Consider the following 16,625-nt stretch of genomic DNA (forward strand, 5'->3'; position numbering starts at 1 on the left):
AATCCACCAATAATAAGAAGTGCTAAAAACTATACTAAAAAATTTTAAAAAAGGACAGAACCCTAGAACAAATGGTAAAAGCAAAGCTATACAGACAAAATCACACAAAGAAGCATACACATACACAGTCGCAAAAAGAGGAAAAGGAAAAAATATATATATATATATATCGTTGCTCCCAAAGTCGACCGCCTCAACTTGGGGATGATTCATTGTCTCTTCAGGTATTCCAGAGATGCAGGGTACATCAAGTTGACTGTAGGGATTTAATCCGCTGCTCCTGAGGCTGCTGGGAGAGATTTCCCTTTCTCTTCTTTGTTCTCATAGCTCTTGGGGTTCAGCTTTGGATTTGGCCCTGCCTCTGCCTGTAGGTCGCCTGAGGCTGTCTGTTCTTCGCCCAGACAGGACGGGGTTAAAGGAGCAGCTGATTCGGGGGCTCTGGCTCACTCAGGCCAGGGGGAGGGAGGGGCACGGAGTGCGGGGCGAGCCTGCGGAGGCAGAGGCCGGCAGGACGTTGCACCAGCCTGAGGCGTGCTGTGCGTTCTCCCGGGGAAGTTGTCCCTGGATCCCGGGGCCTTGACTGTGGCGGGCTGCACAGGCTCCCGGGAGGGGAGGTGTGGATAGTGACCTGTGCTCGCACACAGGCTTCTTGGTGGCAGCAGCAGCAGCCTTAGCGTCTCATGCCCGTCTCTGGGGTCCGCGCTGATAGCCACGGCTCACGCCCGTCTTTGGAGCTCAGTTAGGTGGTGCTCTGAATCCCCTCTCCTCGCGCACCCCGAAACAATGGTCTCTTGCCTCTTAGGCAGTTCCAGACTTTCTCCCGGACTCCCTCCCGGCTAGCTGTGGCGCACTAGCCCCCTTCAGGCTGTGTTCACACTGCCAACCCCGGTCCTCTCCCTGGGATCTGAGCTCCAAAGCCCAAGCCTCAGCTCCCAGCCCCCGCCCGCCCCGGCGGATGAGCAGACAAGCCTCTCGGGCTGGTGAGTAGTGGCCAGCACCGATCCTCTGTGTGGAAATCTCTCCACTGCCCTCTGCACCCCTGTTGCTGCGCTTTCCTCTGTGGCTCCGAAGCTTCCCCCCACCCATCCCCCCGTCTCCGCCAGTGAAGAGGCTTCCTCACGTGTGGAAACCTTTCCTCCTTCACAGCTCCCTCCCAGAGGTGCAGGTCCTGTCCCTATTCTTTTGTCTCTGTTTTTTCTTTTTTCTTTTGCCCTACCCAGGTACGTGGGGAGTTTCTTGCTTTTTGGAAAGTCTGAGGTCTTCTGCCAGAGTTCAGTAGGTGTTCTGTAGGAGTTGTTCCACATGTAGATGTATTTTTGATATATTTGTGGGGAGGAAGGTGATCTCCATGTCTTACTCTTCCACCATCTTGAATGTCTATCATGTCTCCCTTTCTGTAGTTCCAAATTCATGCCTTAAGTGCTGATAGAATCATGAAACCAATATTTTTATGGTTCTAGTGGCCATTATTCCTAATATATCAATGCAAATATCTACAAAATGCTCCAACTTAAAGAGGCTCGCAATCCTGCTTGCCTTTCTGCAGCTGCTTACAGCTGAGCGGTGTTATATGTGTGTCCCTCGACCTTTCAAGGGAAGAGCACCACCTCCAAATGAAGTGCCACCTTCAGGGGTCTCCCACCACCTAGAGGTCCTCTACCCCAGGCTACTTCTCATGTCTTACAAACTTTCCCTCCTGCCCATAGCAGTTTGGAGTATTGCTGTTTCTCCATTTCAAATTCTCTCATATCCAACTTACACATATTCTGTTAATCTGTAGATGATACCTTTGTCACCTCCGGTTCTTCCACAGGAAAACATACACCCCATTCATATATATATATATATATATATATGCCACAATTTTTTTATCCACTCATCCTTTGATAGACACATTTGGGCTGTTTCTATCTTTTGATTAATATGACTAGTGCTGCTATTAACATGTGTGTACATGTACTTACTTGAGTATCTGCTTTAATTCTTTAGATAGACATCTAGGAGTGGGATTGCAGGGTCATATGATAATTATCATATGATAATTCTATGTTTAACCTTTTGAGGGAAGACCCATTTCTTTTTGAAGTGGATGGGGAATTCTTTGTGAAAGGGGATGGACATTTTCCTGTGGAAGACCCAGAAATGACTGGGTATCCTCTACAGAGGGCAAGACTGTGTCTTATGTCTGGATTCTCATGGCTTAGCACCGTGCCTGGCACCATAAATACTGCTCAAGGATTAGTTGAAGGACTAAATGAAAACTCAATGAGAGACACTATCAAATACAGTGTAACGTTGCAAGGTATATAATGTTTTAACAGTTTTTCTTTTTCCTTTTTCTTTTCTTTCAATCATTCTTTCCTTTGATTCCTTGTAACTAGCAAACTTGTAATGGGGTGTCATTGCCAGGCCCCTAATACAATCAGGAAAAATTTCTCCCCACATTTGTGGGGGACAGGGGTTGGTGGTCCCTTTCAAGCCATGAAAAATGTGATGTTAATATAAAATAACACAAAGTTTTTGTGACAATGGGCCCCTCTGACTCAAAGATTACAGAAAAACTGTAAAATTCGTTGCAGAAATAGGGCAAAGGATTGTCTTCGGTTCAGTCCACATACGCCCTCTAGTGTCAAAAACTTCAAGTAAGCTAAGGAAGGAAATGGAGTCCATTGGGTCCCACCGGTCTCTCTCTCAATGCCTCACTCACCTGCCTTAAAAAATACACTGGGATTCCTTCATATCACCTATTCTAAGAGAAAATAACTGACCAATGTGAGTGGCCCAGGCTGCATCCACTCTCCTTGAAGTCACCAGAGCTACATTCACAGAGCTGAGGACATCTGGCCATCTCATGCAATTATGTCCAACCTGGGTCCCCAGACCTCTGGGCATCAGAGGACAGAGTATTGGGGTCCTCGAGAGGGTCTTGGCATTTCAAAATGCCTAAGGAAATCGTACTGTAGCTGGAGATGAAACTGGAAACCACCAAAGAAATTGGCAAGTACCTTTTCCTTCAGCTGGAATTAATCAGCTTGGTGTTGGATCGTCACTGCTTCTCTCCCACTTGCTAAGTGGTAGTTACCTATGCCTTGAATTAATTGCAAATAGGAAAACAAGTAATGATTTTACATATGTGGTGGGTAAAGAGTACAAGATATGTTTATATATATATATATATATATATATATATATATATTTTTTTTTTTTTTTTTTTTTTTTTTTTTTTTTTTTTGCGGTACGCGGGCCTCTCACTGTTGTGGCCTCTCCCATTGTGGAGCACAGGCTCGGGACGCACAGGCCCAGGGGCCATGGCTCACAGGCCCAGCCGCTCCGCGGCACGTGGGATCCTCCCGGACCGGGGCACGAACCCGCGTCCCCTGCATCGGCAGGTGGACCCTCAACCACTGCACCACCAGGGAAGCCCAAGATATGTTTAAATTGGGGACTCATAAGGGTAAAAACATAATAAACGTGGTCCTTCACAGTGAAAACTTCAGGACCCACTTCCCTGCTACCCTATTGGCTGGCCTCTGAGGTATGGATTAACTAGGTTGCTTTCAAGAGGGAGCATGTCTCATGGCCAGGTCCCCTCATCAGACATTGGGAGTAGCAAAGATTCTTCAGCCTGCACTAGTGAATGGCACATAGTGTTTTCTGGAAAGGTGCTCACACTGGCTTTTATCAGTTTGGGCTCAAAAACTTTTGAAATCTCCCGAGAGTCTGCTCAAAATTCTACCCAAATTATTTAGTCTTTTTTCTTCTTCTTTTCTTAGTTTTATCTCCCCAAATTCCACCCAATCATCCAAATAACTCCTATGCCCCAATCTATCAGGTCTTCTCACTAAACTATGACTATATTTTGAACGTTTATTCATTCATTCAACACATGTTTACCAAAGGCTCATTATGGGCCAGGCGTTATGCTAGGTGTTGGTGAAAACAGTGACAGACCTGCCTCTACCGTCATGCAGGATACAAATAAGAAGTGCCGTGACATGGGAAAGTTGGGTTGCTACAGGAGTCCATAACAAATAGACAAAATCTACATGTGGGGAGAGGAGAGAACCCCCCCCCAAAACGGGTGTGATTTAAACTAAGATCTGAAGGATAGGAAGGAATGAACCAGGTAAAGAGGAGGAGAAAGGGCTCCAACTTGAGAGAACACCATGCACAGAGGCCCCAAAGTGGGAAGGAGCATGGAGATTAATTTAATAAATTGATGAATTAAATGTCTTTGTTTACTACAATCCTCTCTCCTAGACCTTGTCCCTACAATCTCTGCCCACAAAAACCCTTAAAAAACCTTCAAATCTTATCTTCTCTTGCTAACCATGACCGAAAAGTATCATCCTCAACTGAACCAAAGAATTTTTTTTTCTGTAACATTTAAATGACACCAATCCATTACTGCCTTGTGTGGAAGCTATTAGCACACTTGTTCTATTCTCCCAGTTATATTACAAGTTCTGGGAGAGCAGAAGTCTTTGCATATATTAGGACCCAAATAGTTGTTGGACTGCGTTATGTTTCTTTACATTCCTCACACATCTAGCCTTAAACTAACTAGCTGGCATGCAGATATTTCTGTGAGTGAAAGTAAAAGAATGAAAATTGTTTTAAAGTCCAATGAAGGGCAATGATTGTTAAGAACTGTAAAGGGTCTGAGATCTTACCTATTTGCAAGACAACAAGTTAGCCTGCCACAGTTGCCTGGATGTTGGCAGAAGACATGAGGCTCCTGGGCCAGAGACAAAGGATGTAATTAAAGCACAGCAAGCCTCCTGAGCATCAACATATTTGCATCAGTTCCCCTTCCCCGGAGTCCCATGTTGTGATGCAGATAGGCCCAGGTGTGTGCCTGAGGGTGCAGTGGATTGCATTACAGAGAGGAACCCTGAGCTAGAAAAACCCAAAGTTTTTATAATAGGCAGTAAGCATGAGGCTCCATTTGGCTCCAGAGGGAGACACTGTACTTCCCAAGTCTGTTCATTATACAGACTTCCTTAAAAAGAGAGTCTATAACAAAAGGCAGAGAGGGCCTCTGCTAACGAGCCATGCAGAAGCATGAGAGACCCATGGAGAATTACTTCTGAACATTGGGCAAAGTCAACAGGCATTAGTAATAAAAATAGCTACTGCTTGTTAGGTGTTCATATGTGCCATGTACCGAGCTGAGTATTTTATATGCATCAGCTCCTTTATTCCTCTCAACACACGAGAAAATATTAACACATTTATGGGAAAATATTTTTATCAATTACGACTTTCAGCATACAAATAATAGCAACAATGGAGAATTTGGAAACACAGGAGCCTTAGGAAGGTCTCAGGAAGTGGCTAAATCTATTAGCTGAATACCACCTGGACTCTCACTCCATCTGCTATCTCTGCTTCTGCCTTTCTGTACTTCTCTGGCAAAAATGTGACTGTGCCAGCTCCCAAATTCACTTGCTGTAGTTCCAGCGAACTTCAGAAGATGATGAAGAATCCCTGAATCCGGGCTTCCCTGGTGGCGCAGTGGTTGAGAGTCCGTCTGCCGATGCAGGGGACGCGGGTTCGTGCCCCGGTCTGGGAAGATCCCACATGCTGCGGAGCGGCTGGGCCTGTAAGCCATGGCCCCTGAGCCTGCGCGTCCGGACCCTGCACTCCGCAGGGGGAGGCCTGCGTACCGCAAAAAAAAAAAAAAAAAAAAAAAAGAAACCTTGAATCCAATCGCAAATTCCATGTTCAATTCCAAAGAATATGATTGGCCCATCGTCAACACTGTGTATTTGTGTTGGGGAGAGAATTTTACAGTAATATAAATAATAAGAGGTATAAAAGAGGTACACTTTTTTCATAATCATTACTGAATTTAAGGTAATTTGTGTTCCCACTTACTGATCTGTATCTCCCAGGCTGTGAGCAGCTGCAGTTATTTTTATTAACAATGCCTGTTGACTTTACTCATATTGTTTAACAGAATTATAGTCATATTGGGGATATATATGTATATATTCAATTTTTCGAGTTTTATATATATTATTAAAATTGTTTTCCAAATATGTTGTACTAACATAAATTCCTGCCAGCAGCTTGAGTGACCCTATCTGATGGCTTATTTGGTAGAATTGATCATTATTTTTCAGAAAATCTTTAACAGGTAAGAATGGTTTATCTTTAGGTTTTACTTTTTTTTTAACTGGTGAGATTAAACTTTTTTTTTTTTTTTTTAGCCATTTATATTTCCTCTCCATTTATTTTCTGTTAAAGTCCTGGCAGGAATCAAGCGTTCTTTTAATGTGCCTCAGTGCTTAGCATAGTGCTTGTCAAGAAGCTGAAGCTCACAAAGCTTTAAAAACAAACTCATAGATTGGCCAACCCAGTGGTAACTGTTTTACATCCTTGTAAGAATAATTAAGCCACTAAAACCTAACAATTGTTTACCATTTTAGAATTTACACAGAATATATTGGCACATTTGAACCCCACAACTACTGTGTGTTGTTATTTTCAACATTTTACCATGTGGGGAAAAGTCTGGAGTACTGAGGTCTGAGAGGGATGAAGGTTTAAAATCTGGTCTACCGTAGAAACGAAGGAATTCAGCTTCCCTGAAGAAAGCGACTAAACCAAATACATTTCGTCCTCCTGTACACGAGAGGGCGAAGCAGCAGGATATGAAGCAGCAAGAATGAGGGGCCCGCGGGACTACACTTCCCAGAAGGTCTCTGCGCGATTCCCCAGGATGCTCAGCGGCCGAGGACTGCACTTCCCAGGCGATTCCCCAGGATGCTCAGCGGCCGAGGACTGCACTTCCCAGGTTGCCGTGGGGCTAGACGTGACTCCGTCTCCCACTGAGCCAAACTGGCAATGGGCATTGGCTCTCCGGTGGGAGTTGGCTGTTGAGCTGTACATCGCATTGCCTGGAAACGGGAGGCGGAAGGTTCTCAAACAAGATTCCGCTTTCTTAGGGCGGTAACGGCGTGCACGGGTTGGGGAGGGGCGGTGGGAAAAGCGGAGCAGCTCTGAACCATGCTAGGGAATTGTGGGTCCGTCTGTGAAGAGGCCCAGCTTTGCGGGACAGCGGTGCGAGCCTGCGCCGAGAGACGCTTGTGTGACAGGCCGAAAACTACATTTCCCAGCACCCTCGCGGTACCAGAACTACCTTACGCAAAAGACTGAGCGCGATTCATCCAGCCTTTCTCCCTCCCCCGCCAGCTGGAAAGCCGAAGATATGTGGGGTCGCTGGTTTGGGCGACTACTGCGTTCTGAAAGCAGCGGAGGCTGCCGGGTTTCAACTCCCCGCGGGCGTTTTTCGCCGGCCCTGAGGAGAGGTGAGAAAAGGCACCGCATCACCGATGCCTGCGTGCTCTGTAGAAGGACGGTGTCCGTGGTTCGTGCTTGCTTGGGCGAGCGTGAGGCGAAGGTGCCACGCCTTCCAGCCCACTCCGGGTCCTGGCGACCGTGCTCCCGGGCCTCGCTCTGAGGGATTGAGGCGGGAGGGTCGAGGACGGAGAAGAGGACCGCCTTCCTTTTCGGAGGGCTTGCCTCTGAAGGCCTGGCTTTCCGCCTGGCTCCGCCACTAGCCCGCCAGGCGTCTTTCTGGCGTCTTTCTGAACCCTTCTTATTATTATTATCAAATGGGGCTGATAATCCCCGCCCTCTCGTAGGTGTGTCGGGAGCAACCGTAAAGTAATCTGTGTTCGGAGAGGCTGTATATCTTTCGCGGCCTGTTCAGACTTAGACTGTGTTGCTTAGGTGCAGTCCTCGAACCCAGGTCTCTGGTAAACTACAGCGTACATTTCAGGTCAGGTCCGCTTTATTTTCGCTGATTTTCAGTACTCTGTAATCACCTAGTAGCCTTTCAAAAAAAAAAAAAAAAAAAGGAAGGAAAAGAAAACGGGAATGCCGTAACTACAATGGTTGACTGGGAGGCGCAGCTGTTAGCAGTGTGTCCTGGACGTCTGACTTTGAGAGACGTTTCCAGAATCTTTTTCCCCCTAATTTTAAAACTCTTTAAGGTTGTCCGCAGAGTAGGCACTTCGTAATAACCATTGTCTATTCACCTTAAATCTTTAGTGCCGGGTGAACTGAGCCGCCCAGTACCACTACTTTGTGCTGTTTTGCTCATTGTTTCGTTTTACTCACCCAGCAAGACTGCAGTTGTAGATCCCCCATCTATAAGACCAATGTTTAGTTCCCAGAGTCCTTGCAAGGTATTTGTACATATTTAGGTGTTTAGTATACACGCACATTATGATGGGCTTTACAAAATGGACGTAGGATTTTTTTGAACCCTGGAGAATCACCGCAGCCTCAATCCTTTGTAAACTTTTAGAGCTAATATGATTTGTGACCCTCTTCACTAAACAAATATTTATTGAATGTTTACTGGGTACAAGTAGTTTAAGCTTGCCTCATAATGTCAGTAATCAAGGAATTTGAAAACCTTGACGTCTGACCAAGGGAAGGGTCTTAGTTAACTATCATCTAGTCCCATTCCCTATTTAAAGATAAAGGAAGACACAGGAAGGTTTGTCTAAGTTTTGTGACCAATAGTTGCTGGATTCCTAGTTCATTACTACTTCCCAAAATTAGTAGAACATCAAAAACACTGGGGGTGCTTTCAAAAACAGATTTTTTGGCCCTCCCGCAGAACTACTGAGTCAGTCTGGAGAGGTGGAGCCCATAGATCTCTGTGTTAGTTTATTATTTAATATATTAATCCTGATAATTCTGATGCATCTAGCAAAGTATACATCTACAGACCATCATGTAAAAATACATATTAATGATCACCCACGTCACTGAAGTGTTGCAGCTCTGAAGTTAGCAGTAAGTTTTTAAAATTATTTAAGTATAGTTGATTTACAATGTTGTGTTAGTTTCAGCAGAGTGACTCAGTTATATATATATATATATATACACACATATATATATTCTTTTTCAAATTCTTTTCCATTATACTTCATTTTTGTCTTTTTAAAAAAATTTTATTGAAATATAGTTGATTTACAATGTTGTGTTAGTTCCAAATGTATAGGAGAGTGATTCAGTTATACATATATATATTCTTTTTTTACATTATTTTCCATTATAGGTTCTTACAAGGTATTGAGTATATCCATTATACTTTATTACAAGATATTAAATATAGTTCCCTGTGCTATATAGTAGGACCTTGTTTTTTTAATCTATTTTATTGATATATATAGTAGTTTGTATCTGGTTTGTAGTAGTTTGTATCTGGTTTGGGTTTAGTTTGCTAAACCCAAACCCCTAATTTATCCCTCCTCCCACCCTTTCCCTTTTGGTAACCATAAGTTTGTTTTCTATGTCTGTGAGCCTGTTTCTGTTTTGTAAATAAGTTCATTTGTATTATATTAGATGCCACATGTAAGTGATATCATATGATATTTGTCATTCTCTCTCTGACTTCATTTAGTATGATAGTCTTTAGGTCCATCCATGCTGCTGCAAACAGCATTATTTTGTTCTTTTTTATGGCTGAGTAATATTCCGATGTACCACATCTTCTTTATCCATTCATCCATCAGTGGACATTTATGTTGCTTCCATGTCCTGGCTATTCTAAATAGTGCCGCAGTGAACATTGGGGTGCATTATCTTTAAGAATTATGGCTTCCTCTGGATATTTGCTCAGAAGTAGGATTGATGGATCATGTGGTAGCTCTGTTTTTATTTTTTTAAGGAACCTTCATACTGTTCTCCACAGTGGCTGTACCAATTGATATTCCCACCAACAGTGTAGGAAGGTTCCCTTCTCTCCACACCCTCTCCAGCATTTATTGTGTGTAATTTTTTGATGATGGCCATTCTGACCGGTGTGAGGTGATACCTCATTATAGTTTTGATTTGCATTTCTCTAATAATTAGTGATGTTGAGCATCTTTTCATATGCTTTTGTCCATCGGTATGTCTTCTTTGGAGAAATGTCTATTTAGATCTGCCCATTTTTTGATTGGATTGTTTGTTTTTTTGATATTGAGCTGCATGAGCTGTTTGTATATTTTGGAGATTAATCCCTTGTCGGTCACTTCGTTTGCAAATATTTTCTCCCATTCTAAGGGTGGTCTTCGTTTTGTTTATGGTTTCCTTTGCTGTGCAGAAGCTTTTAAGTTTAATTAGGTCCCACTTGTTTATTTTTGCTTTTACTTCTATTGCCTTGGGAGACTGACTAAAGAAAACATTGATATGATTTATGGCAGAGAATGTTTTGTCTATGTTCTCTTCTAGGAGTTTTATGGTGTCACGTCTTACATTTAAGTCTTTAAGCCATTTTGAGTTTATTTTTGTGTATGGTGTGAGGGAGTGGGTTTTTTTTGTTTGGCGTTTTTTTTTTTTTTTTTTTTTGGTTGCGCCACACGACGTGCGGGGTCCTTAGTTCCCCAACCAGGGATGGAACCCATGCCCCCTGCAGTGGAAGCACAGAGTCTTAACCACTGGACCACCAGGGAAGTCCTGGGAGTGTCCTAACTTCATTGATTTACCTGCAGCTGTCCAGCTTTCCCAGCACCACTTGCTAAAGAGACTGTCTTTTCTCCGTTGTGTGTTCTTGCCTCAGTTGTCAAAGATTAATTCATCATAGGTGTGTGGGTTTATTTCTGGGCTCTCTGTTCTGTTCCATTGATCCATATGTCTCTTTTTGTGCAATACCATGCTGTTAGGATTACTGTAAGCTTTATAGCATTGTCTGAAGTCTTGGAGGGTTATGCCTCCAGCTTTGTTCTTTTTCCTCAGGATTACTTTGGCAGTTGTGGATGTGTTTTTTTTGTGTGTGTGTGGTTCTATATAAATTTTAGGATTATTTGTTCTAGTTCTTTGAAAAATGTCATGGGTAATTTAATAGGGATCGCATTAAATCTGTACATTGCTTTGGGTAGTATGGCCATTTTAACAATATTAATTCTTCCAATCCAAGAGCATGGGATATCTTTCCATTTCTTTGAATCACCTTCAGTTTCCTTTATCAGTGTTTTATAGTTCTCAGCATATAAGTGTTTAACCTCCTTGGTCAGGTTTATTCCTAAGTTTTTGTTTTGTTTTGTTTTGATGCAGTTTTAAAAGGGATTGTTGTCTTACTTTCCCTTTCTGATATTTCATTGTTAGTGTAAAGAAGTGCAACCAATTTCTGTACGTTAATCTTATATCCTGCTACCTTGCTGAATTCATTTATCAGTTCTGGTAGTTATTGTGTGGAGTCTTTAGGGTTTTATGTATATAGTGTCATGTCATTTGCATATAATGACAACTTTACCTCTTCTAATTTGGATACCTTTTCTTTTTCTTGTCTGATTGCTGTGGCTGGGACTTCTAATACTATGTTGAATAGAAGTGGTGAGAGTGGGCATCCTTGTCTTATTCCAGATTTTAGCAGGAAGGCTTGTAGCTTTTCACCATTGAGTTATGTCGGTTGTGGGATTGTCATAAATAGCTTTTATTATGTTGAGATATGTTCCGTTTATACCCACTGTGGCAAGAGTTTTTATCATGAATGGATGTTGAATTTTATCAAGTGCATTTTCTGCATCTTTTGACACAATCATGTGGGTTTTTTTGTATTTTCTTTTGTTGGTGTGGTTTATTACATTGATTAATATGCATATGTTGAACCATCTTTATGATCCTGGGAAGAATCCAACTTGATCGTGGTGTATGATCCTTTTTACGTGTTGTTGGATTCGGTTTGCTCTTATTTTGTTGAGAATTTTTTCATCTATATTCATCAAAGATATTTGGCCTATAATTTTCTTTTTTGGTAGTGTCTTTGTGTTGTTTTGGTATCAGGGTGATGGTGGCTTCAGAGGATGACTTTGGAAGTGTTCCCTCCTCTTCAATCTTTTGGAAGAGTTTGAGAAGGATCAGTATAAGTTCTTCTTTGTATGTTTGATAGAATTCTCCAGTGAAGCCATCCCAGTCCAGGACTTCTGTTTGCAGGGAGTTTTCAAATTATACATTCTAATTCACTTCTAGCAATTGGTTTGTTCGTATTCTCTCTTCTTGATTCAGTTTTGGTGGGCTGTATGTTTCTAGAAACTTGTCCATTTCTTCTAGGTTGACGAATTTATTGGCCTATAATTATTCATAGTATTCTCTTACAGTTTTTTGTATTTCTGCGTTTCAGTTGTTATTTCTCCTCTTTCATTTCTTATTTTGTTTATCTGGGTCCTCTCCCTTTTCTTCTTGGTGAGCCTAGCCAGATTTGTAGATATTGTTTATCCTTTCAAAAAACCAGCTCTTGGTTTTTCATTTGTTTGTTTTTAAGATTATTCTTTTTGTTTTGTTTTGGCCACACCACACAGCTTGCAAGATCTTAGTTCCCCGACCAGGGATTGAACCCTTGCCCTCTGCAGTGGAAGCGTGGAGCCCTAACCATTGGACCATCAGGGAATTCCCCAGCTCTTGGTTTTATTGATTTTTTTCCCCTACTTTCTTTTTTTTTTTTTTTTTTTTTTTTGCTGTACGCGGGCCTCTCACTGCTGTGGCCTCTCCCGTTGCGGAGCACAGACTCCGGACGCACAGGCCCAGCGGCCATGGCTCACGGGCCCAGCCGCTCCGCGGCATATGGGATCCTCCCAGACCGGGGCACGAACCCGCATCCCCTGCATCGGCAGGCGGACTCTCAACCACTGCGCCACCAGGGAGGCCCTCCCCTACTTTCTTTTAATCTGTTTATTTTTTCTCTCTTTCTCCCTCTTTTTTTTTTTTTTTTTTTTTTTTTTTGCGCCATGCCGCATGGCTTGTGGGATCTTAGTTCCCCAACCGGGGATCAAACCCAGGCCCTCGGCAGTGAAAGCACAGAGTCCTAACCACTGGATCAACAGGGAATCCCTTTTTTTTTTGATTAATTCTTTATTTTGTTTAGTTATTTATTTTGGCCATGCTGTGACTTGTGGGATCTTAGTTCCCCGACCAGGGATTGAACCCAGGCCAAGGCAGTGAAAGTGCCAAGTCCTAACCACTGCACCACCAGGGTACTCCTTATGTTCTCTCTAATCTTTATTATTTGTTTCCTCTGCTGACTTCAAGTTTTGTTCTTTTTCTAATTCTTTTAGCTGGTAAGTTAGGTTATTTGAGATTTTTCTTGTTTTTTTGAGGAAGGCCTGTATCGCTATTAACTTCCCTGTTAGAACTGCTTTTGCTGTATCTATAGATTTTTTATGGTTGTTTTCATTGTCATTTGTCTCAAGATATTTTTAAATTTCCTCTTTGATTTTGTCATTGACCCATTGGTTTTTTAGTAGCATGTTGTTTACCCACCATGTAATGTTTCTTTTTCTGTGGTTGATTTCTAATTTCTTGCCATTGTAGTCAAAAAAGCTGCTTGAAATAATTTCTATCCTCTTAAATTTTTGGAGGTTTGTTTTGTGTCCTAGTATATGGTCTGTCCTAGAGTATATTCCTTGTGTGCTTGAAAAGAATGTGTATTCTGGGGTTTTTTTTTGATGTAATGTCCTAAAGATATCAGTTAAGTCTAATTGTTCTATTGTGTCCTTTAGGATCTCTGTTGCCTCACTGATCTTCTGTCTGGATGATCTGTCCATTGATGTCAGTGCAGTGTTTAAGTCTCCCACTATTATTGTATTTCCATCAGTTTCTCTCTTTATGACTGTTAGTATTTGTTTTATGTATTTAGGTGCTCCTATATTGGGTGTGTATATGTTAACAAGTGTAATATCCTTTTCTTGTATTGATCCTTTTATCATTATACAGTGTCCTTCTTTATTTTCCTTTATGAACTTTGTTTTACAGTCTATATTGTCTGATATGAGTATTGCTACCCCTGCTGTCTTTTCATTTCCATTTGTATGAAGTGTCTTTTTCCCTTCACTTTCAGTCTATGTGTGTCTTTGCCCTAAAGTGGGTTTCTTGTAGGCAGCATAATGTAGGTTCTTGTTTTATTACCCAGTCTGCCACTTGTGGTTGGAGCATTTAGTTCATTGACATTTAAGGTAATTATTGAATAAATAAATATGTATTTATTGCCATTTTAAACCTTGTTTTCCAGTTAATTTTGTATTCTTTGTTTCTTTTGCTTTTTGTATTTCTTTTTGTGGCTTGATGGTTTTCTTTTGTATTATGCTTGAGTACCTTTCTTTTTGGTGTCTGTGAATTTATTGTATTTTTTTTTTTTTTTTTTTGGTGGTATGTGGGCCTCTCACTGCTGTGGCCTCTGCCGTTGCAGAGCACAGACTCCGGACGTGCAGGCTCAGTGGCTATGGCTCACGGGCCCAGCCACTCTGCGGCAAGTGGGATCCTCCCGGACCGGGGCACGAACCCGTGTCCCCTGCACCGGCAGGCGGACTCCCAACCACTGCGCCACCAGGGAAGCCCTATTGTATGTTTTTGATTTGTGGTTACCCGGTTTCCAAATATGTTAACCCATTACTATGTCTACTCGCTTTAGACTGGTAGTTATATAAACTCAAACGCAGTCTAAAAGATCAACATTTTCGTACTCCCTTTGCCCACATTTTGTGATTTTGATGTCCTATTTTACATCTTCATGTTTATCCTTTTCTGTGCATTGTAGTTATAATCACTTTCATAAAATTTTTTTCTTAATCTCTGTAGTGGTTTATTTAAGTGATTTACTTTCCTACTGTGATTTTCTCTTTCCGATTGATTCTTGCTTCTCTATTTAGAGAACACTTTTCAATATTTCTTTTAGGATAAGTCTAGTATTACTGTATTTTTTTAGTTTTTGCTTATCTGAGAAATTTTTTATCTCTCCTTCTATTCTAAATGGTAATATTGCTGGGTAGAGTATCCTAGGTTGCAGGGTTTTTCCCTTACTTTGAATATATCTTGCCACTCCAGGCCTGTAACGTTTCTGTAGAGAAATCAGCTGATAACCTTAGGGGGGTTCCCTTGTAACTAATTCTTTATTTTTCTCTTGCTGCCTTTAGAATCCTCTCTTTTTAACTTTTGCCATTTTAACTATAAAATATCTTGGCGTAGGTCTGTTTGGGTTTATCTTGTTTGGGACCCTCTTGCTTCCTGTACCTGGATATCTGTTTCCTTCTTTAGGCTTGGGAAGTTTTCAACCATAATTTTTTCAAATACATTTTCAATCCCCTTTTCTATTCTCCTTCTGGGATCCCTATTACGCATAGATTGGCACACTTTATATTATCCCATAGGTCTTTTATGTTGCTTTCATCTTTTTTTCATTTGTCTTTATGTCTGCTGTTCTGATTGGGTGATTTCCATTACTCTGTCTTCCAGATCACTTCTTTATTCTTCTGCATTATTTAGTTTCCTGTTTATTGCCTTTAGTTTGGTTTTCGTCTCAGCAAATTAGTTTTCTAGTTTAATTGGCTCCCCTTTATAGTTTCTAGTTCCTTGTTACAGTGATCTGTATTTCTATCAATAGCTATTCTTAATTCCTTCTGTATTTTTATTACCTCCTTTTTGAACTCAGCGTTTAGTAGGCTGTACAAATCTGTTTCATTGTTTCTTCTTTCAAACTAGTTCTCTTGATCCTCTAATTTGGGGTGGTTCTTCTGCTTAATTTTACTTATATTTCTCTGACTGAATCTAGGAGAAACAGTTATCTACTGTGGTCTTGAAGGGCTGTTTTTATGTTGGTGTGTCCCTGCATAGCCTCCGTGAGTCTAATATTTTTGGTGTGAGGACACTTTTTAGTATGGATGCCTGCCATGTATCCCTTCAGTGTGTTCTTGTCGTTATCCCCTTGATAGGGGGGTGTGATTGGTGTTGTGGTAACCAGAGCCTGCACTGGATGTTGAGCATGGTCTCACCTTTGGTCTGGTTGTCACAGCCCTGTCAGGGGCAGGGTTTGTTTGCTCCCCAGTTGTTGGAGTAGAAGCCCCTAGATCCATGTCTGAGCTGAGGTGTAAGGTAGGCAGGACTGGAGCACTTCTTCTGGTAGAGGAGCCACTGAATATGCTTCTGCATATTCAGGACAGCTTCAGAGGAGCTGTCCACCAGGAAGTGCACTCTGTCATGTTGCCCGTCATCCATGTGTGCTCACAGAGTACACTGTTGTTGGCACTGCGCTTGGCCCCACCTCAGCTGTCGGAATGCAGCAATCAGCCCAAATGTCCCTCAGGTGCTATGCTCACAAAGCCACCAGCGCAGGTCCCTAGTGCATTTCCGTTGCAATCACACAGGCACCAGTACTGCTGTGGGAGCCACAGAATTAGCCCAGACCCCAGCCCCACCTCTGTGTGCATGCTAATGCCAGACCTGCCCCAGCCATGGGAACACCAGTAATCAGCTCGGATGACCCACAGGCACTGAGCTTACAAAGGCACCAGCATCATAAATCTGCCAAACTCTCACATCCTTGGAGACATGGCTCAGGTTTCAGCCCCACCTCTGGGTATGGGCAACCCACTGGCACTTGCACGTTCCCAGAGCTAGTAGAGTCAGAGCCATACCAGCTGTGAGCATGCTGAGAATCAGGCTGCTATGGTGGGATATCACCTCTCCCTTCACACATGCATTAACAGTGGGGCTTCTGTGGCAGACCCAGGCTCCGTCCTGCACACACTCCCAGTTGCAGCCTGGACCACACTCCAGCTGCTTTGTGCTATCTCTTCTCAGACAACATCAGTCCTCTCCCCGGGTCTGTCTGCTGAAGCTCGAGTTTCAGC

At 42.4% G+C, this 16,625-nt stretch overlaps 1 protein-coding gene across 3 annotated transcripts in view; it reads left to right on the plus strand.

Annotated features, from left to right (window-relative positions):
* The first annotated feature begins 6,822 nt into the window (after window positions 1-6,822).
* The window catches only part of CCDC90B (coiled-coil domain containing 90B), a 54,373-nt gene continuing 44,570 nt past the window's right edge, over window positions 6,823-16,625 (plus strand). For 2 of the 3 annotated variants that reach the window (XM_082627357.1, XM_082627358.1), the window contains exon 1: window positions 6,823-7,316. In XM_082627357.1, the coding sequence (XP_082483483.1) occupies window positions 7,217-7,316 (100 nt within the window). In that variant the 5' untranslated portion in view covers window positions 6,823-7,216. The remainder of the gene's footprint in view (window positions 7,317-16,625) is intronic. The other variant, XM_082627359.1, reaches the window with a different exon arrangement.

This window comes from Mesoplodon mirus (assembly GCF_964341445.2).
Source record: "Mesoplodon mirus genome assembly, chromosome: 7".
Taxonomy (NCBI): Eukaryota; Metazoa; Chordata; class Mammalia; order Artiodactyla; family Ziphiidae; genus Mesoplodon; species Mesoplodon mirus.